At 46.5% G+C, this 20,204-nt stretch overlaps 1 protein-coding gene across 3 annotated transcripts; it reads right to left on the bottom strand.

Annotated features, from left to right (window-relative positions):
* Positions 1-4,345: 4,345 nt before the first annotated feature.
* TINCR (TINCR ubiquitin domain containing) lies at positions 4,346-13,818 on the bottom strand. Of its 3 annotated transcripts, XM_085517917.1 has the most exons (3): positions 13,421-13,818; positions 6,516-6,628; positions 4,346-4,484 (listed from the first exon to the last, which is right to left on the bottom strand). In XM_085517917.1, exons 1-2 carry the CDS (start codon positions 13,678-13,680, stop codon positions 6,625-6,627), a joined length of 264 nt encoding a protein of 87 aa, XP_085374043.1. In that variant the 5' UTR covers positions 13,681-13,818; the 3' UTR covers positions 4,346-4,484; positions 6,516-6,624. The 3 variants fall into 3 exon arrangements, 1 of the variants encoding a protein (XP_085374043.1); XR_014935099.1 differs by lacking the exons at positions 6,516-6,628; positions 13,421-13,818 and adding an exon at positions 6,204-6,344; XR_014935100.1 differs by lacking the exons at positions 4,346-4,484; positions 13,421-13,818 and adding an exon at positions 6,278-6,399 and having other exon boundaries at positions 6,516-6,625.
* Between the last annotated feature and the right edge of the window lie 6,386 nt (positions 13,819-20,204).

The following is a 20,204-nucleotide window of genomic DNA, read 5'->3' as shown; positions in this document are numbered from 1 at the left end:
CACTCAGACACTGTCCTTTTCCAGTGACTTTCATCCAGGAAGTCTATGGTTTGCAGCTCAGACATTAATTAGCGCTCTCATTTTCCCCACGAGCAACAGGCTCCCATCGCCAGCTGCACAGAAGCACAGAGAGGAGCAGAAATTTGTGGGGACAGAGAGTGACACGATTTCCTATTCAGATCCATTTGGGAGAGTTACAGCTCTGTTCTGACCATCTGAACACAGCAAGAGCAGAAGTATGGCCATGCTTTGCTTATCTGCAAAAAGTCTCCTGTGTATCCATGGCAATAGCTGACTCTGACCACTGCTGGTGGGAAGACAAACATAGGGTAGCTAAGGAAATTGCAATAGCAATGGTCTGCTTTTACCCAAGCTCAATTTACTGCTCTGTTTTGTGAACATGGAGGAACAGGAGCAAGCTTAAGTGACTCCAAAACCAAGCGTGATACTTGAGACTCATCATTTATATTCTGAAAGTGCTAGCAAGAGCAGGGCTTATTTGTTGATGTTTGTTTGCAGAGGTTTATTTGTTTGAAAAGGCTAATCAGCTAACAGGATGCAGAGGCAATTGCTTAAATGTAAAGGAAAAGGAAGAAATTGTTCAAAGCTATTCAGATGAGGTAACATGGTTTGTGTTTTGATGTCGGTGTGCAACCAACTGACAAATGCTGAGCCACAGTCTGGTGTAAATCCAGATGAATTCCACTAGAATCAACAGACTTGCTTCCAATTTATTCTGATGTAAGAGAGAGCATGATATTTCCATTTAGATTTACATTAGATTTGTTTCCTGTTTTCCATAATTCAGTCAGTTTCCATTGTGCACAAAAACAGCCTGCGCCAGATTTTGATCTCATTTGCATTGGATGAAAACAGTTGTTTCAAATGGAACTACACTGGATTTATAATTGCATAAATGAGAGCAGAATCTGATCTATTCTAAGTGAGAATTTCCCAGGGCGTTGCCATGTGAGAACACCCCTGCTGTGATGGAGTGATCAGGTGCTTTGTCATCAATTTCCATGGAGAATTTTCATCTAAATCCTGGACTGGAGCCCTGAGCATTACATGACAGCTGCTGTGCCGCAGACCTGAGGTACAGAAGCCCCACTCCTTCAGAAGACGAGCTCTCAAGCCAGCACTGCCACCATCCCATCACCTACGAACGAATCCTGTGCGTTGGCTTAGAAGATAAAAACAGAAAGAGCTCAGTCTTGCCTGGTATAGCTCTTCTTCAAATGACGTATTGGCTCAGATATATTTCATTTGTCACACACGTTATTTTTAAGCCAAGTTGTCCATGTTGCCATTTACTTCCTCCCCTGAGGCCTTTCCAACTCCCCATGTTCAGCTGCAATTAGAAACGTTAGGAACAACACAATGATTCTCTGGCAGATAAGGCTATCTCTGATCTGACTGCTACACTGCTAGCAATAGATTGGGTTATTACTAATAACTAATAAGATGGTTATTCCCAGAAATATGGGCCGTCAGATGGATTTACTCCTCCCCACTGAAGCTACTTATTTAAGGCCATTTGGAGTCATTAATGGCAGTTGCAAATACTTTTCTGAGTAGATATACGAGCTGTGTTGCCATAGCTTCTCGGATGACTTTGATCCCAGCTCATCCATCTGGCTTCAGGGCCTCACTCTTATTCCTTGATCTCTTCTAGGAGTCACTGTTTCAATGGGATGAGAAAAGTCGTTACTATCACTCTGGATCTTACAGGTACTACATCGGCTTAGCTGACCCTTAATTTGCCTTCTGACTATCAGCTGTCAATGTGTGAAGCATGGATAGTTCCCCTCCAAGTTCTCAGAGATGAGTCTTGCTATGAAAACACGCACCTTAATTCTTTGTTACCCAGAGCCTGGGGAAACGCAAAGCTGATGTGCAGTAAAAGCAGCTACACCAGCAGCATACCACTTTATATCAATAAGGCTCTGCATTTTAAATGAAGTCATACCTCTTCTGTGTGCATTTGCAGGACTCCTGTGTGTTTAATTCCAAAGAAACTATAGTTTCCTTTATAAATTTAAGTATTTCTCTTAATTTATAATGCTTTGCACTAGACATAGGAAAGACAACAACAAGAACCACAGCAACAGCACCAATGTCAACAACACGCTTACAAGGACATCAGCATTAGGACCACATTATGTGGCAGATTGAAATTTCAGCATCTCTGCACTTCTCTCACCACGTCATCTCAGCCCTGTGCAGAGAGACTGGAAATTACCCCATGGGTTTGGCCTGCAGTATAGAAAACAGAGCCGTGGAAAAAACAAGGCAATCATCAAATTTCCCGTGTAGGCGGCAATCTGTCTGTTAGGTTTGCACACATACACATTATCGGGGCCCGCGAGTGCCTACAGGCAGTCTTACACAGAGCAGCTCGTGCCTATAAAACACAAAGGCACACCGGGTTCTCTTCTGTCTAATGCTTCACAGTGAGCAGTAACTGAGCGGGACCCATCACGCAGTAACAAAGGCTGACATAAATACTTATTTGTGATTTTGTTCCCCATGGTTTTTATTCCACTGTGCAATTTGCATTACAACTGGATCCTAATTGTCCATTTTAGCAAGCAAAGAGCAATCTGATACAGATTATAATACATGAGGTGAAGAAGACACGTCACAAAATAAGTGCTGCCAACCAAGGGCAGCCTTCATCTCTCCCAGGGTTTTGACACTGGCTGATTAAGCAACTGGGCAGCGCTGCCTGGAATTAACATGAGCTCAAGGGAAAAAAAAAGAAACAGGACAGTGGGAGCCTGCTCAGCAAAGCAGAAAAGCCCCAGCCCCTTTCTTCAGTGTTTCCTGACAGTCCCAAGTAACTGAGGTGAACAGCTCTGAGGTGATGCGATGCTGCAGTCCTGGTGAAGGACCACCACTGGCCCAATGGAGGAAATGCAATGCAGCCACATCAGTGTGTGCAGTGTTTCTGGGGCAGAGAAAACCACAAAGGAGATGGGACATGGCCTGCTGGAGACCCTGAGACCCACCACATTGAGCTCTCCTGTATGTGAGAAAACCTCTGTATTCCCAGGGCTGCCAGTGCAGACTCATTGATTAGAAGGCAGGGCAGTAAATTAAATGAGGCAGGTGAATTAAAGCCAGACTTCACAGGCTGCATCTGTTCCTCCATTCCCTCTGGGTACAACACTGATGTAACTTCAAAAAGTAAATTTAGTGTCGAGGAAAGCTGCCAGACTGATGGCCCTGTAAACAGAAGCGCTTGATGCATCCACGACACGGGTAGAGGAGAGAAGCAGAACTGCAGCGTGCCTCAGCCTGACTGCCCTGCTGGAGCACAGCAGCTGCACAGATGGCCCTGCCTGGGCTTGTCTTCTGCTCCTGCAGCTCAGGAAAAGCAGCTGGTTGGGAAGGCCTGGCTGCAGCTGCAAGTGGAGGTGAATGCAGCAGCAAAGAGCAGACAGTAATCCTCTCGGTGATGCCCCAACAATAGGAGGATCCCAAAGGCAAACACTCCTGACAAGAAGAAAGTCCATCCATGGTGCAGCGCATGAAGTTGCAGATGTCCCCACGTTACAGTACGCCCAGGCTGGCATGAAGATGGGAGCCTGCACACCTTTCAGCTTCAGTCCTCAGTCTTGTCCACACCTGGGTTCACAGAGAAAAAGGGAGACGTCAATTTCAGAGCAGTTCTTACTGTCAGCATCTTTCCTGGCATTTGCACATACAACAGCAGCCCTGTCCTCTGCAGTCTAAAGAACCTGGCTGTATTTCTTATGGACCTAGATGAGCAAAGACAGTCAGGACATCTCACATGAGACCTATTTCACCACCTTAGTGGTGCTCAGAAAATTTGAAGTGTGTCTTTGGCCCTTTGGAAACCCAATCTGCAACTTGACCAGACTCAGGCAAACCCCAAAGGTCTAAATTACATTGTAAAACGTGTAAAAAGAGCTCGCCTCTCCTGTGAGCTGCTGAATGGTGTGATCACAGCATTCAGCAATCACTGGGGATGCCTGAAATTGAGGAGTAAGAGGCAATGTGGGGAGGATGGGCAATGAAAGAAGCAGAGGGGGACAAGTAAGTAAGAGACAGGTGGTCCCACTGCCTTCCTGGTCCTCCCATCCCTGGGAGGTGGCACAGTCCTATCTGCAAAGCATTACAAATCTCCTCAAGGAAAGAACAGTAGTCAAAGAGAAAGAACAGTCAGCTCTTGTTCCTCAGAGCACAGCCTCTTTTCTTTCATATCTCGCACTGGATTATTCCATGGAGGGAAAAAACAGAAACAGCTCAAATAGATCCACTTAGTTTTACCTCTTTTCATGCTATACCTGTGGCTGTTTGCAGGTGGTTTGCTTTTTTTCTTCTTTTTCCCATGTGATAAGATCCATCATTTGAAGGACAGCAACCAAACCTGCTCTTCTTGCTCTGAAGAAAAGCAGCAACTGCACTTAGAATAAAAGATTGTCAGGCAGATCTGAAGTGTCAATCAAAGCCTATCTCTGAAAAAAAAAAAAAAAAAAAACATTATTCCAAGCAGCTCCACACACCACCACAGTTAATTTATTCTTTCCAGATATTCTCCTGAGCTGCAGAAAGACTCCCAGCGCTGACCAAAGCTGCCAGCTGCAGGTACAAGGTGTTAGAGCAGAGACTGGGCAGAATTCTACTCAGGTCTCTTTGCCTTCTGCAGAGCACACAGCTGAGATTGTCAGGACCAGAGAAGTAAATAGCGGCTTCCCAGACTTTGGGAGACAAATTGTAGAATTTACCATTAGACAGACATTGGTTCAGGATTGCTGAATGGGTCCCATCTCCAGTGGCATGCCTCCACTTTAATATTATTGTTAAATTTAAATTACTGCTTATGGCTGCACCTGGGCTGCGCCAGGCACTTTTCAGGCTCTCAGAAAAGCACTGGCTGTGCTCCAGAAGTCTCATTACTGCAGGACAGACAGACGCAGAGAGGCGCCGCGTGGCCAAGTGGCAGCAACGCTGACCCAGCCGCACCAGCACTGTGCTCCCAGCACGCTGGGTGACCTTGGAAAGTCACATCCTCTTTCCCTTTGGCCATCTCTGTTGCTTGGGCTGAAAGCTCCTCAGCCGTGGCTGTGCTCACCTCTCTTGGTCTATCCCAGAATCTCTTTCCATGCAAAGTCCAAGGCAGTACGTGTGGAAATACTTGTTGTTTGTAGGAAAAAGGGGGAGGGGGGGGAAAGCCCTCCTAGAAAATGAGAAACTCCATTTTCTTTGGTGTTTCTTCAAAACAAACATTTTCTCATCACCAGAAAAGTCTGGAAAGGCATGTTCTTCAGTTGAGCAACACAAAATGCAGGTTTAGGGGTTTGGTACGCAGTTGTTGATCACTGAAACTTTCTGGGGAATGCACTGTAGTGCTTCAAGAAACATTCATTCTGTCCAGAAAATAAGTCTGAACCTAAATGTGCGTTTTCTGTCAGCAGGGGAACTGGTGAAACCCATTCACCTGATTTATGGATTACAACTGCTTTATTTTTATTTTACTCCCTCTCTCAGAGCTCCATTTCCCCAAGGCAGCCTCATCCCCTCCCCAGAAAAGCCTGCAGCTCTCTCAGCAGTCTCCTGCCATGCAGAGGGCTTTGCTTTGCAGAGAAGCACTGATTGAGCAGCCACTATCTAAATGCCAGCTGACCTGGCTGCTGCACCTCAAACCAGATAGGAGCAGAGATGCAATTACCTCTCCTGCAATAGGATATTAACTTAAATATCTGCCTTCTATCCAGCTGCTGCTTCTTCACAAAAATGGAAGGAATCTTGGATCTGTGAGATCTCTTGCTCTCTGTCAAACTGGCTGGAATCAGGTCAGCTGGTTCAGGAGTTGGGGCAGTGGCACAGAGTTGGGAGAACAACACAGGGAGGCTCACTGCTCTATAAGCTGCATGTCAAAATAAGGTCGTTTTGGTGTAACAGTGTGGCCTTAAATTCAGGCAAGTCAGTCCCCATAATATTGACAAGCTGCCCTTTGTCCTTGGGATATATAAAGGCTGTCAAGCACCAGGACTGTTTTGAATGCACTTGTTTGTTGGACAGATCTTTCAACCAGGGCCACACCAGGTAGGAACTGTTCAGAAGCACAGACAGTCCCTACCCTAAGCCGCCTACAGTTCCGTGGACAAAGAGTGGGAGAAAAGGAACAACAGATTACCTCAGACTTGCACATAAGAAAACAAAAGCCAACTTACTGAGGAATCCTTCAAGGGCTCAGAAGTCCACCGTTCCTACCAGAGGCCCTCAGCAAAGCCCACCTCAGCTCCTTCTTGCTTCACCACTCAGGCAGAATTTACCCTTTCGTGGGCATTTCACTCTGATTCATTGCCCTCAGGAGCTGAGTCAGCCCAACCCACGCTTCTCCTTGGGCAGCTTTGACCACATGGCTCGCTGATGAGGAAATGTTACTTCTAGTTATTTGGGGGTTAATTATTCATAAGCGCTGTGCTTAAAACAGGGAGCTGCTTTTGAACAGTCCTGGAGCTGGTGTGCAGAGAAGGACTTACCAGTGCCCGTGGCCACACTGCGCTCCATGGCCAGGCTCCCTTCCATCTGCTTCCTTTCAGCCCTTGTCACGCTCCCCGTCTCCCATGGCTTTTGCTGTGCTCTTTGGCATTATCTGCATGAGGAAGACACAAATTCTTGGAGCATTGTAGACATGCAATCAAAACTGGCATTTGCCCAAGGAGGCACTGACCCAGGCAGGGGTAGAATATAAACCTGATCCTCTGACAGGTTTGTTTTTCCAATCAATCTAAGCCACTTCCAGGGTTTCACACCTGCTTTTCCTTCTGCAGAAGTCGCCCTCACTCCTGCTTGTGACCATCTGCAGCTGCCTGGGAGCTTTTTTCCCCAGAAGCAAAGCTCCTGGAAATCCGTTTTTCATCTCGGAATAGAGCAGCCCACAGCTTAGGAGCACTTCAAGTATGTTTACAGTGAAACAGCTTGAGTTTCTGTAGGCACACTCACCACTGTGCATTAGCACTACACAGTGGTTTGCAGCCTTTCTGGGTTATGGTTCCATAAACATTTTCTGACAAGGGTACAGAGCCCACATGGAATACGTAAGCTTAGCAAAAGTAGGATTACTTCCTAAGTTACTCTTCTGAAGGTCCTTAGGAATCATCTAGGACAACCCCCGGGCGTCTCCAGAACAGAGGCTAATGCTCTTGAAAATGTCTAGGGTTACTCTTCAGGGCCAGCGTTTGCTTCAGAGAGCTCATTATCGTGGCTTGGAATGCAACCAAAATACCTGGGGCCCATAGGCAGCAGCTCTGCCAGGCACCAACCTGCCCTGCCGAGCCAGTAAGTGCAGGGCTGAATCTCCTGATCCCTCTGAATTGTTCTTTCCAATTATGCAGACAAGGAACTGAGTTTGTGCTGCAAACACTTAATGAGAACTTGGAGAAGCTCAGAGTTTATGATGGAGCTTTCATTGGGTCCCAGCACAGGACACTGTGGGACAGCCTCGGCTGATAATAACTGCTGTCTGCGTTTCCTGCAAAAACACCAAAACAATTCACATTGCAGCACTTGGTTATTCAGTGACATTTCAGGGGACTGTGAGACAGAGGAGGGAGCATTTATCCCAACCGGGTGAAACCCCCCTCTGCTATGAATCAGCACAGCTACAAAGGAGGCTGTGTCATATTACACCAGAAAAGAACCTGGTATTGAATATGCTTTCAAATCATTCATTTTTTGCCTAGAGACAAGACAGACACCCCGTGCCACCATGGGACACCTATTAGCTCGGTTTCATCTACTAAAATCCCATGCAACTGCACAGAGGAGGAATTCAGACCCTCTGGACTTTGTTCACCGGTGAAGCAGCTCTCTGCTTTCATTAAATGAACTTCGTGGGTTCATCAATAGGCAACTGAGCTGAACACCAGTGCTGTTTTCTGGCCTGTGCTGTGCTGGAGGTCAGCAGAGACAACTGCAGTGCTCCTTTCAGAACTTAAAAATCTTTTAACTGATTTCAAGAGTTTACAGCAGCAGAGAGCTTGGCCATGAGTAATACACATAAATATTACTTTTAGCCACAGAGATGGAGAAGTCAGTCTCCCACCTGGCTGTTGCCTCAGTAACACATCTCTAGGAGGATGTTTTTTAAGCCGGTGTTATTTATCCAGTAGATGGAAGCAGACCTGCTAAGGCCATACCAGGTCAACATATGTTTAAGCATGTGCTGAGGAACTTAATTAGTTCTCCCTGAGAAGAGAGACTCCCAGTGCTATTTAAAGGATCGTTATCCTGATGTGAGATGCCTTGGAGCCTGCTGCCAAGTCTCAACTTAAGACAGTAGGTCTGCAGTTGTATGGGAGTAGAATATCTCCCCTCCACATGGAGGAGAAAGAGCTGAGCAACCCCAGGTGCTGCAAGGTCAGTGCAAGGAGCAGGGATCACAAAATCACTCTGAAATCCAGCTAAGGGATTTTAATTCATGCCTGGGCTGTAATTTTGGCTTTTTGAATGGGGTCAGACTGTGTACACCCCATTATTTTTCTGATTCCCCTTTAGAGACCCAGCAGTATCTGCAGCAGCCTGTGATTCCAGGGAGGCTGAGCAGAGGTGACAGGACAGTGGAGTGCTGCAAGCCTGGAGTGAGCTATTGCTGTCTGTGCAGAACATTGATCCTTATGCCACTGTGGGAGTCAAACATAGGCAGCAGTTTCTCAGTATCAACTAAACTGGACATTATGCAGGTGGCTCGGTCATCGCTTTCATGCCAAGTTATAATTTATGAAGCCAAAAATCACAGACTATAAGCTGAATGGCAATATGGGAATTAGCTGGGTTCCCCACAGATGGATGGTTCTGCTGTTCTGCCAGGAGGTAACTCCTTTGGACCTTTGGAAAGCTGGTTGAGCAGCATCTGAGAGCTAATGCAAGTCCCAAGCAAATGAAGGCTCGTGTAAGCAGTGCTGCTCAACAGGGACAACGGGGCTGCATTGCAGAAGAGGGGGAATCCTGGATATGCTTATCTTGACCTAAGAGTGGCTTACATAGCACATGGCATCTCGCTGTGCTCTGGGAACTCTCAGGAGCCGTTCCTAGATGAGTTGTTATGGTAACTGAGCTAATGCCCCGAGATGGATGTTTTCAGGTGGCTCCAGGCCAGAAATTCAACACCAAGAGATTCCAGATAATAGACTTCTGCTAAAGTCAGTGCTGGCATCTACTTTATTTAACCTATTCACCAATGACTTACTGAACTCCATTCTCCGGGCAAACCATGTATGATGAGAATAGCTGCTTGGCCTCGGTGAACTTTGTCTTTCAAAAGACTGAGGGGTTTGTATGTGCTTCAGCTGAGTCTGTGCCAGTAAAATAAGTGTGCCTGGGACTCTGCATTGAGAGGACAGCCGGTACTGAGTGGCCATTTTTTCATAGCAAATTCTTACCCTCCAAACCTGTGTGGTCACATCCAGGCAGAACACATGGAGAGGGCCAAAACACTCCAGCAGTGTAACAGAGAGCACTGGTTGATTCCTCAGCTTGTCTGACTGACTGCAGTTACATACAAGAAAGGAGCAACGTGTGAAGGTGCTGTCAGTGTGCTTGTGCCTGTCCCACATCCAGAGCCAGCTGGAGCCATGCATCCTCAGGTACAGGCAGCAACAGGTGCTCAGCATGTCTGGGATTCACTTGGATCACCCATTGCTATCCTCTGTTTGAAATAGCTCAAGAGGTCACAAAGCAAAAAGCCCCCATGGCTTACACAGCAAATCTGCTGCTCTGGGGCAATACCCCTCACATCTAACATCCAAACACAAGCCATGAGCTTACCAACAAGGGGCCTTACAGCCTGGAGAGCCCTCGTAGGTCAGAGCACATTGCAGCATGGCAGCTCTGCACAGCTCAGGAGGAGCCACACCAGTTTCAGGAACTCCCACATCCCCACAGGCCGGCCGAGCAGCTGCCTGGCTCTGGGGACTTGAGCCGCCTCCGTAGCGAGACAAACTGGTTCTGCCCTGGCGTGGTCCACATTGCCAGCACTGTTGGTGCCTCGGGCAGCTGGGACGGCCTGCTGCCTGCCCGCGTGGATGCTGCAGCATTTGTTCTGCATGGCTGCTCTTTGCACGTCGAGGCTCCCAGGCGGTCTCCCCACCTGGTCACTGATGGCTCCAACACCACAGGCTGTCCCCAAGGCCACCGAGCTGGAGGGATTCTACCTCTGCTTGTTCATTCACATTTCAGGTCTTGCATTGCTTGTTTTGCCCACTTGGAAGCCGTGTTATTGTAATATGTAGCTCTCTAGGGCGGAAGCTGTTTTTCCGCATGTTCTTTGCTAGGCTTCTGCTGCAACAGGATTGCAATCTTAATCAGTGCAGCAGTAACGTGATTAACAAGCTTCTGCACAAGCGGGAATTGCATCCCCAGTGGATGTGATTTGCCCAGTTCTGGCCTGCCCGTGTGTTTTCTTGGGCTGAGAGGTTGTGTTGACTGAACTCCAGAATGGCTCGCTCAAACTTCTAAGCACTAAGATCCAAATGAATTTCCAGTATGAGCTGCTATGCTGTTCCTTTCCTGCCAAGCTGAAGTCTTAAGTGAATTTTTATGGCTAAGTTATAAACCCTAGAAAACATGAGCAAGAAGTAGAAATGCTGAGTTGGCCTTTGCTAAATGCCAATTATCTACAAAGGCATTAAGGGTGGGGGGATGAAAAATAGGGTCATTTTCATGTTTTCTCAAGTTTAAGTAAACTGTCTCATGAACCCCTTATGGGAACACACAGCAAACAGATTGACCATTAATATTTATAGGCACGACACTGAGCTGCAGACCTTGGCAATCAGAGCAACTCCACTTCTGGGATTAATACAGCTCTGCTTGGCTGGCCTCTCAGTGCCAAACAGCAAGTAGGGACACCAAGATTTTCAGGGAGAACTTAAGAACAGATGCTGACCTTTGATAGAGGGGGTCCACACTTCACTGAGTCGATGAAATGCTAAAACCAGCTCTTAAATCCTTGGGGCTGCTAGGTTCTCTGCTCCAATGGCCCTTATTCCCTATGGTTTCCCACCATTGGTCAGACTATAGAGAAGTACATCCCACAGACCCTACTGGAGTGACACAGAATGAGATCGCAGAACAGTTTGGGTAAGAAAGGATCTTACAGACCATCCAGTCCCCACCCCTTGCCATGGGCAGTGACACCTCCCTGTAGACAAGGCTGCCCAAAGATGCATCTAGCCTGGGATGGGCACCTCCAGCTGTTCTGGGCAGCCTGTGCCAGGGCCTCACCACTCTCTGGGTGAAGAATTTCTTCCTTATATATAATCTAAATCTCCCTTTTTAGTTTAAATCCATTCCCCCCCATTCCGTCACTACAGGCTCTAGTAAAAAGTCTCCCCCCGTCTTTTTCACAAGCCCCCTTTAAGTACTGAAAGGCTACACTAAAGACTCCCTGGAGCCTTCCCTTCTGGAGGCTAAACAGCCAACATGGTTTTATAATACCTAAAGATCTGGTCCAATAATCTTAAGGCTTGAAATGGTGCTGTAATCTCAGCTGCAATGCAGCACCTGCCTTCTCCCACCCTGTATTTCCTAATGCCCAGCTTAATTGATAGAGAGCGCCCTCAGAACCAGCACTGTGTGCTGAGGATCTGGCAGGGTGCTGAGTCACAGAGCTCAGCCCAGGGCCAGGCACCGAGCAGGGTGCAGACAGCTGCCAAACCACACAGCACATCCCAAAGGCAGCAAGTGGAGGTCGTGCTCTGGGAGTATCTCAGGCACTCCCTGCTCTGTTGGAGAAAGGTATCCCCAGCACCTGGGCACTTGGCAGTCATGCCACACTAAATAATTTGGAAGTGGCTGAGGTTGTCATGGCCCAATAATCCTTCATGTGCAATAACACAGGGAAGGATGTGAGTTAAGGGAGAGACTCTGCTCACCACAGTGAGCCTTGGGAAAAGGAATAAGAGAATACACAGAGGTTCTAGCTTAAGAGCTGGGAACGTTTTGATGAAATTTAAGACAAAAAAAACAACCCAACAACCACAACAACATCATAAATCCTGCTCCTTCTTTCCCATACTCACAAACATTGAGCCCAATTGCTGAGCAAAAGGCTTTAAGTGTTCAAAACTGAGCAAACTTTCAGAGATACCCTGAACTCAGCACATTGGGGTTGGGACCTCCTGGTGAGTTTTGCAATGCTGCATTTAAACACTGTTTTTCTGCAGAATGTGGAAAGGTCCACAGCACATTATGGAGCATGTGTGGTCCATCAGCTGAGTCCCTCTGAATCCTGTCCTACAACAACAAATATATGTGCTCCTGCCATTAAAAACAAGGTGAAAAGGAGGAGCTGTGCGAGGTTAATCAGAGAGTTGAAATGAGATGTTAGAGAAAGGGGCTGTTGGTGACATGGGGTTTGCAGTCAGCTGAGCATTGTGAAATCTCTTGTATCTGCCTGAGCTCTGAAAGGAAATGCTTTATTAAATCTTCTTTGTGTGAGATTTCAAGCTGCCTCTGGACTGGAAAATGGGACCATTCTGTGTGGCATCTAATCAGAACTGAAGTCTTCAGTGCAGGCTTTTCTGCAGAGTAGACTGATCAGCATAGACAAGTAACTCAGAGGTGTCAGCATTCAAAAAGCTGAATTAGACACAGTACACCTGTGCTCTGCTGTGCACCTCTCCTTCACAATATCCCCTAAAACGCTTCACAGAAGGAGCCATGCAACAAGCCAGGCATTGGGAAGGCGGCACAACTGGACATAAATGCTCCCTGCTGAATCCTAGCCAGCCAGAAGGTCTCAGCTCCAGTATCTCCATTTGCATTCCCACTGACACGTAGGAGTTGCTGTGACTGAAAAGATTCACTGTTTCCTTTCCACTGCCTGTCCTGGAAACCATTGGTGTCACTGCTTCATGCTGAGACCTCGCTGAGTTTTGGGAAGCTGCAGCCTCTGACCATCTGTGTCCAGCACTCGCTGGGCTTTGCTGTAAGCAGGTGGGCAGCTCACAGCTCTGCGGAACTGCCACCACAAACACTTGCAGAAAGTAAACACTAAAAAGAAGTGGCAAGAGCCAGGCAACACGGTCAGAGAGAAGGACAAGGGAGAGGCTCCCAGAGTACACCCTGAGTCACACAAGCTCCCTTTTGCACGTCTTCTCCCTCCCTCTGTGCTTGGCCATACTTTAAGGTAAGTGAGACCTGATCAGGGACAGGAGAGGAAATATCAACCAGACGGCCTCCTCCTCAACCTCCTTTACTTCACACTTCAGCCTACCTGGAGCTGAGGAGGCTTAAATCTCATTCTGCCTGCTGGAAATCTCAGGGCTTCAGCTCCTGATCTGCTTTCTGCCAACTCCAGTGGGAAAAAGTCCCATGGGCTGAGATGCACAGAGCATTCTCCTTCCCTTGCACCGCCCCCACTGCAGATGAACTCTGTGCCTACCTTTTGTTGCTGACAAGGAGAAGCACTGAACCATTCTGGATATTGGCCTCTTTCAAAGTCTCGTGCTCTTCAAGCTGCCTGGAGTTGTAATAAAATGTCTTCTTCCAGGAAGTGACGCCCTCCCGTACCAGGTAAGCCCGTAGGTCCATCACTGTGTCTCTGGGCTTGACGGTCAGCGGCATCATCACGTCCTCATCAGCCAAGTGCACCTTAATGTGGTACCTCTTCCAGCGAGAGAGGCTCCTTCGCAGTGTGTCCATCCTCTCCGGCTCTCCAGAGACAGTGAGGCAGAGAGGAGCATCCAGCTGGGAGGTAGGCAGAGCAGGGATGTGGCTCTGAAGAGGCAGTCTGCAGTGCACAGCTTAAAATGTCCTGCCAAACCTGTTCCTCCCAGTTGCTGCGCTGCATGCTTCACATTCCAGGGAAGAGCTCACCTGGCTCCAAGAGTACTGGCTGGGAAATGCCTCCGTGAATCATTTCCATGCACCTCCAAATCCCATAATAATTACTGCGTCCTCACAAAGTGCCCTTCATTCCAATGGGTCTCAGAGGACTTTAAAGATGGATCTCTGTAGCCATTAGAAATGTGGGTGCGTTTGAGAAATGAATGGGTTTAGTAACCTCATGTCTGCTGTTCTCAAAACCTGCCAAGTGTGGGATAGCTCAGTTCAAAAAGTAGACATTGAGGAACCTCTCAGCTATTTAACATAATCATTTTAATAGAGAAAAATACTCTGCATAGTGAAAACTTCCTCATGGGGGAGAACCACAGCATACGGAAGGACATTTGGAGCCCTGCTGGTGTGAACTGCAGTGCTGCTTTGCCCTAGGACGTCTGAATTGTAGGAGAATGGGTTGGGACCCTCCAAAAGGGATAGGATTCATTCATTGCTCCTCATACCATCACAGGTCTGGTACTGACTCACACATGCTCCTTGGTGGTTCATCGGCTTGGTTTCCTGTCCCTCGCAGATCTCTGCCTAATTGAAGTATTGGTCGTATCCTGCCCCAACACGTGAGCAGAGATAGCATCACGGGGCTGCAGGCTCACCGTGCAGAAAGGCGATAGCAGAGGCTTGGGGAGCAAGCACTGCTTCAGTAGATGCAGTGATACGTCCAGAGGAAGGAAGCGATGCCCGCCGCAGGAGCTGGCTGTAATTGAACGATCCCGCAAGGCAGACTCTGGCAGTCACAAGATGATACTTCAGAGCAAACATCATCAAGATAAGGAAGGCTTTCTTTTTTTTTTTCTTTTTTTTTTTTTTCCTTTTTCTCAGAAAGATCAAGTCACTCTTATCTTGTAGGTAATTTCCTGCAGCCCATATTACAGGAATTAATTCCCTTGTCCATTCTTCTCAACACAGACTGGTATTTCCAGACCAAAGTACTGCAAGATAGTTGTCCTAAGGCACTGCTCTTCACTAAAAAGGGCATTTTCTTGCCTATTAGATAATGAAACAAATAGACAGATTTTCAAGTATGGCAGCAATCAGCTCCCATTGAGAACGAGAGTTGTGTCCCCTCTCCCACAGAGAAACAAGACTTCTGCCCAGTTTTCTCACCTCCTTTCTCCTTTCCCTTCCCAGAACATTATATCTTCACCAATAACAGCAGCAAATGTATTCAGCTATTCTACAGGCAATGGATGTTTCCCTGTGCACCTGATAGGAAATGAAGCTTCTGCTAGCAAGTGCTCCTTTCCAGATTCAGTCATTGTAAAGGTATGATTGTTTTGGTGGGGACCGGAATTCTTGGGTCCTCACTCTGCCACTGAGTTGCTGCGAAGGCTTGAGATGAGTCATGTCATGCCTTCATGCTCATAGTGTCATTGCTGCATGGTGTTAACACGTGTCCTTTAAGCACCTTGTGGGAAATAGGAACAGCTTTTAGCACAGTCATGCCCTCCTGCACGGCAGCGTTTATAAACAGAATGGATCTACAGATATATCAATAATTCTCTTGACAACAGGGCACCACCACCATTATTAGAGAGGAGAATCTGAGGCACAGAGCAGTACAAAGCTGTTAAAAAAAAGAAAAAGTCTAAAGTTGGGCTCTTGTTCCCATGTCAGGAATCTCAGTGAAAAGCTGCATTTTCAGAGAACTACAGAAGCCTGCAAATCTGGAGTGTGTTGCATCCTTCTCCATTGGGGTGACATTCACTCGAGGAGCCAAAAGTTATCCCTGTTGTAATGCCAGAGTCTCAGGGGTAAAGACAAGGTCTGATCCAATTCCCATTGCTGTCCAAGGGCAGACTCTCATTGACGGCAGTTGGACCTGGATCACACCCCAGACACGCTGAGGTCTAATGGCTCCAGCCAACAGAATTTGCCCAGTGAGTGCCAAGGGAAGCATAAGGCATTCTTATTTCGGCAGAGCCCGTCTGGTGTCAGCGAGTCCATCAGCTCCATCCTTCTCGCATACATGACAGCCTGACAGCTGCCAGATACCTCCCTCAGACACCTTTCAGACGGCTCCTGTTTATTTTTAGGACAGCTCTTTCCAGATAAGGCTCAGATGTGTATAATTACATAGAAGGTGGGGATGGTCACAAGAAAGGAAAACACAGCAGCAATTAGTTGTATTATTTCTTTGCCTATGGTGCAATTGCAAACTTTCTCACGTGCCCCCACCCTGTTTAGGGATCATTCCCCTCTAAAAAAGAGGTGATGTTTTAGCCTGTGAAAGCCGGGAGAAAGCAAGGCGTAGCAGTGAAGTCAGCTTATGAAATATTGAAGGAGTGAAACCCTCACTGGAACACGTGAATGGCTAATGCCAGTTCCAATTAATTTTGAATTTTTCATTAAACCATTATTAAAAGCAAGAGGACAGAAGAAATAAGGGAAATTGACTTGGGCAGTATATTAAGTACCTTAGTTTTGCTGGAGGATGTTTTATTATCTGTCCAAAGCAATTACTTCACAAGCTCCTGACGGTCTGTGGGCTAAACAGAAGTGCAGGATGAAGTTCGAGATGGTCTTTTCTCAAAGTTATTTTAAGCCTCATCCTCTGCCCTGCCCTAATTGGGCGATATCTCTGGCATGTCATATCTGGAGGACAAGACATGGAGTCAGAGTTCTGAGAATCTGCAATAATGTGTCGCCCTGGCATTATTTACAAATCAAATAAAATCCTATTGACTTAAGCATTTCCTCATAGTGAGGGCAAACAGAAAATGTGCAAACACTTGAGAAACATTCATTAGGAAAGCCTCAAAAGCTATTTAAAACCTAGGTGGGCTATGATTTTTTTTTAAGGACTAAAGCAACAGCATTTAATAAAATAAAGTCTCCTCCTCTGCTCTCTCCTCCTCTATACTCCATTGACTACAGCAAAAGAGAAACACCTGCTTAAATTAGGTGCTTCATTAGCATGTCTTTTGTTGGTTGAAGTAATCTTAGGCCTTATAATATCTTCTCATATTACCAGAATAGAGACACATATTTCTTAGCCTTTTTTTTTTTTTTTTTTGGCAATGGCTGTGTTTTGCTACCTGCTGTGCTTGCAGAGAAAGACAAAAAAGTGGGATGTTTCTCAAGGAGGATAGAAAGGTTTCTCCATTTCTTGGTAGCAGTCATATGGAAATTGCAGCATCTGGGAAAAATACAGCCCTGATTCCCCTGCCTATAAGTCTTTGAGGAAAGCAGTCTGTCAGCTCTGCCCTTTCAGGTAAGGGAGATGCTTTGCTGATTCCTGACACCATCTGAACCCAGCACTCACGGTAAAGCTGAAAATTTTAGTCTTCTTCCTTTTTTCTGTTTGCTTAGGGTGAGTTTGTGGTTAGAAAGACAGAAAACAAGGAATGAGGTATTAGAGATGACTGGCCAGGTTTACCACGTTGTGCCCACAGCTGTGTGTCACTAGGTACCGAAGGAGAGTTTTGTGTTAAATTTCCCTATATCCACAATCCTGTGGGAGAGCTCTCTATGCTATGATTGCTCTCCTGCTCCATTACTCAGCAGTGCAGAGGGAGGTGCAGTGGTGTGAGCAAAGAAGCCACACTGGCTGCTCGGGAGCACAGGGCTGGGAAGGGTTCATTCCGCTGGCAGTGAATCCCAAGGTTTGACAGCGATAACCTACAGCTAGAAATCTCCAGTCCAAAATGCAACCTGCCACTCAATTTATCCAGTGCTCCTGATATCCTAGGCAATGGGGCAGCTTAAGGTGCTGGTATTTATATTCCTGGAATACCCAGAGGTCCCAGCTAGAGCTGTACCACCATGTGCCAAGTGCTTTGCAGATAAGAAGGATGAGTAAGGCCTTTTCTATATCACCCAGCACTTGGTTATAAAATGACTGGGCTAGCTTTAGATGTCAAGATACATCTACAGCAAATGAACAAAGAGCTAATAAATGAATAATAAATGCTTTGAAAAATGGCTAATTAAATGCAACAGCATTTTAGAGTGCAATGGAAAAGCACAAAACATGTAAGCTCAAGTGATAACACTTCTTCTGATATAACTTATCTCCAGCATGCTGCTCACATCTGCTAGAGTGCTTAGAAACACCATTAACATCTTGTGCACCAGGAATAAAGAGGGCCTTTCTGTGAAGGAAGAGCAATTCTCTCCTCAGAATAAGGGCAAATTCCTCATTGTTTAGGCCATTTAAAACACAGAAAAACTAGAAGGCGCTTACAGTAACACAGATTGGGAGATGTGAGTGATGGGGGCAAGATGACAGTCTTTGCATTCACCCTGCCCTGTTGTCTGCCTGTGCTTGAAGGCTGGACATCGTCTCTGTTCCATTGGATTCCCATCCACCATCTCCCATTCTTGGCTGGCAAGGGTAAAATGCCTTTTCATCCTGCCCTGCTCCAGACAACAGGCAGGAGTGATCCATCTGCTTCAGCAACATAACAGATTTTTTTTTAAATGTCACAAAAAGGGGGGTTGATCCTGCTTGCATCCTCCTTGGTACAAACAAGGATTTCTACCACTAATATTACTGAAGTTACCAAGCCAGACAGATCCTGCTGTGGTGCGTGTATTTGACTCCAAAAGGCCCCACGACTTCCCTTGCTTTTGCCCTGCATCAATATTGCTGTGGTGGGGGCTGCTGGACTCTGGGATGGGCGTTAAAATAGGCGTCCAAAAAAGCTGTGTATCTTCAGCTTTGAAGGAGGAAACTTGCTTGGGTTTGGAACTGAGATTTTTCTGCTTGTAAGTTGGATGTGAGCTGGTGACATTTTCTGGTGGAAAAGGGAAATGTGAAGGAAAAAGAATAAAAAGCGGTAAGGCCCATGTTAAATGAACCAGTCAACTGCAAACAATGGAAAGCTGAAAAATGGATATGGGGAAAAGCATTTTGCAGTGTAGTTATTTCTTGCTGCAGTTCTTTATAACGTCCCAGATGGGAGATTCATGACCCTAGGAAGCAGTCTGTATGCTCCGGGGTTTGGCCTGCGGCAGCCCATGACTCATTCGCCTGCCAGGTTTGGCAGTAAGCTGAGAAACAAGCAAGATAGCAAAATGTCTTGTGGAAATAGCAAAACAAGAGATGAATTAACTGCTGGAAGAGTGAAAAAACAAACCTCTGTGCACAAAGGGGGGCCCTCAGTGCGGAAAGCAAGCACTCATGCCACTGGGGACTCTAGAGGAGCCGGCCTCCCAGGCAGACAGCTCCATTTGTTTGTAGGCAAAACAAATCCAGGACGCTTCAGTCTTAAATGGTGAAGTAGGCGGAAACAGGATTTGAGGTTCTACCCACCAGCAGCAAGATGGTTTTCCAGGGGCTCAAGGAAGGAAGATTTGTGGATCTACATTGCCATCTAATGGCAAGGACGAGCTTAAAGCTTTCAGTACTGACCAGAAACTGGCCATAATAGCAGTAACCGAGGTTGGCATGGTCTACAGTGATTATTATCCTTTGATCCAAAGACAAATCCTTCTCTGCAACAGAATGGTGGTCCCTGGTGAAGGCAAAAGCCCAGGTAAGGGAAGGGTACCAAAGCCTTGGGATCGAGGCTGTTGATTCTTCCTCCTCTGGCATCCACTCCAGTCTGTTTGCCAGGAAAATAAATATTGGGTGGGATTTCTTTCCTCTGGTATATCACAAACTACTGCACGTGGACAGGCTTTGCAAGCAGGTGCACACTTTGGGTGCTGAGTGAATCCTGCCATCCTATTCAAAACACTTCACTCAGCATCTCAGGTGTTCAGGACCTTGTGAAAAATATAGATAACCAGGATTAGATAAGAGGTATATTTGTGGATATAGGCTCAGGAAAGATAGATCTGTCCTTTTGGTCACACCTAGCCCAGCATCTTGTCTGCATCAGTGCTGAGTAATGGATATGTAACGAGGAAGTATCAGAAATGCAATATTACAGGTTGATACTACCCTGCCTTATCCTTCATGCTGAGAGACAGCCCTGCAGGGAAACCCTGCAAAGAAAATTCAGTGAGATGTGAGATTGTATGGATTTTGTCATTTCTAACGGAACATATAAACGGAGATGGCAGGAAGAGACAAATTTGATGTTCATTCCAGTGCCACCTTCATTACAGTGAGATGCTAATGACGCACCATATTATATAGTTCCTAGAACAGAAAATTTACAAGAGAGAATCGACTATTAGGAGATAATTACATTAAGAAAACAAAAGAAACTTGAAAGGATTGTCAGCTGCTTCCTTACTTTGACACATTTCTAGTCTTGACACACATGCATATGAAGAGGAGTTGGGACATATTCGATGTGCAGGAGTGGAAGGTGACATTCAATGGCCAGGAGTTTCAAATGGAGCAGGAGCTCGGGGAGAGACTGAGGATATAAAGT

Source organism: Coturnix japonica, chromosome 16 (genome assembly GCF_054131305.1).
Source record: "Coturnix japonica strain WE chromosome 16, WE-NBRP24, whole genome shotgun sequence".
Classification (NCBI taxonomy): Eukaryota; Metazoa; Chordata; class Aves; order Galliformes; family Phasianidae; genus Coturnix; species Coturnix japonica.
Note: the sequence above shows the minus strand (reverse complement) of the source record. Positions and strands in the feature narration are given on the sequence as shown.

Excerpts from the sequence above, each read along its gene's own strand:
- TINCR (XM_085517917.1), bottom strand. The coding sequence starts at position 13,680 with ATGGACACACTGCGAAGGAGCCTCTCTCGCTGGAAGAGGTACCACATT.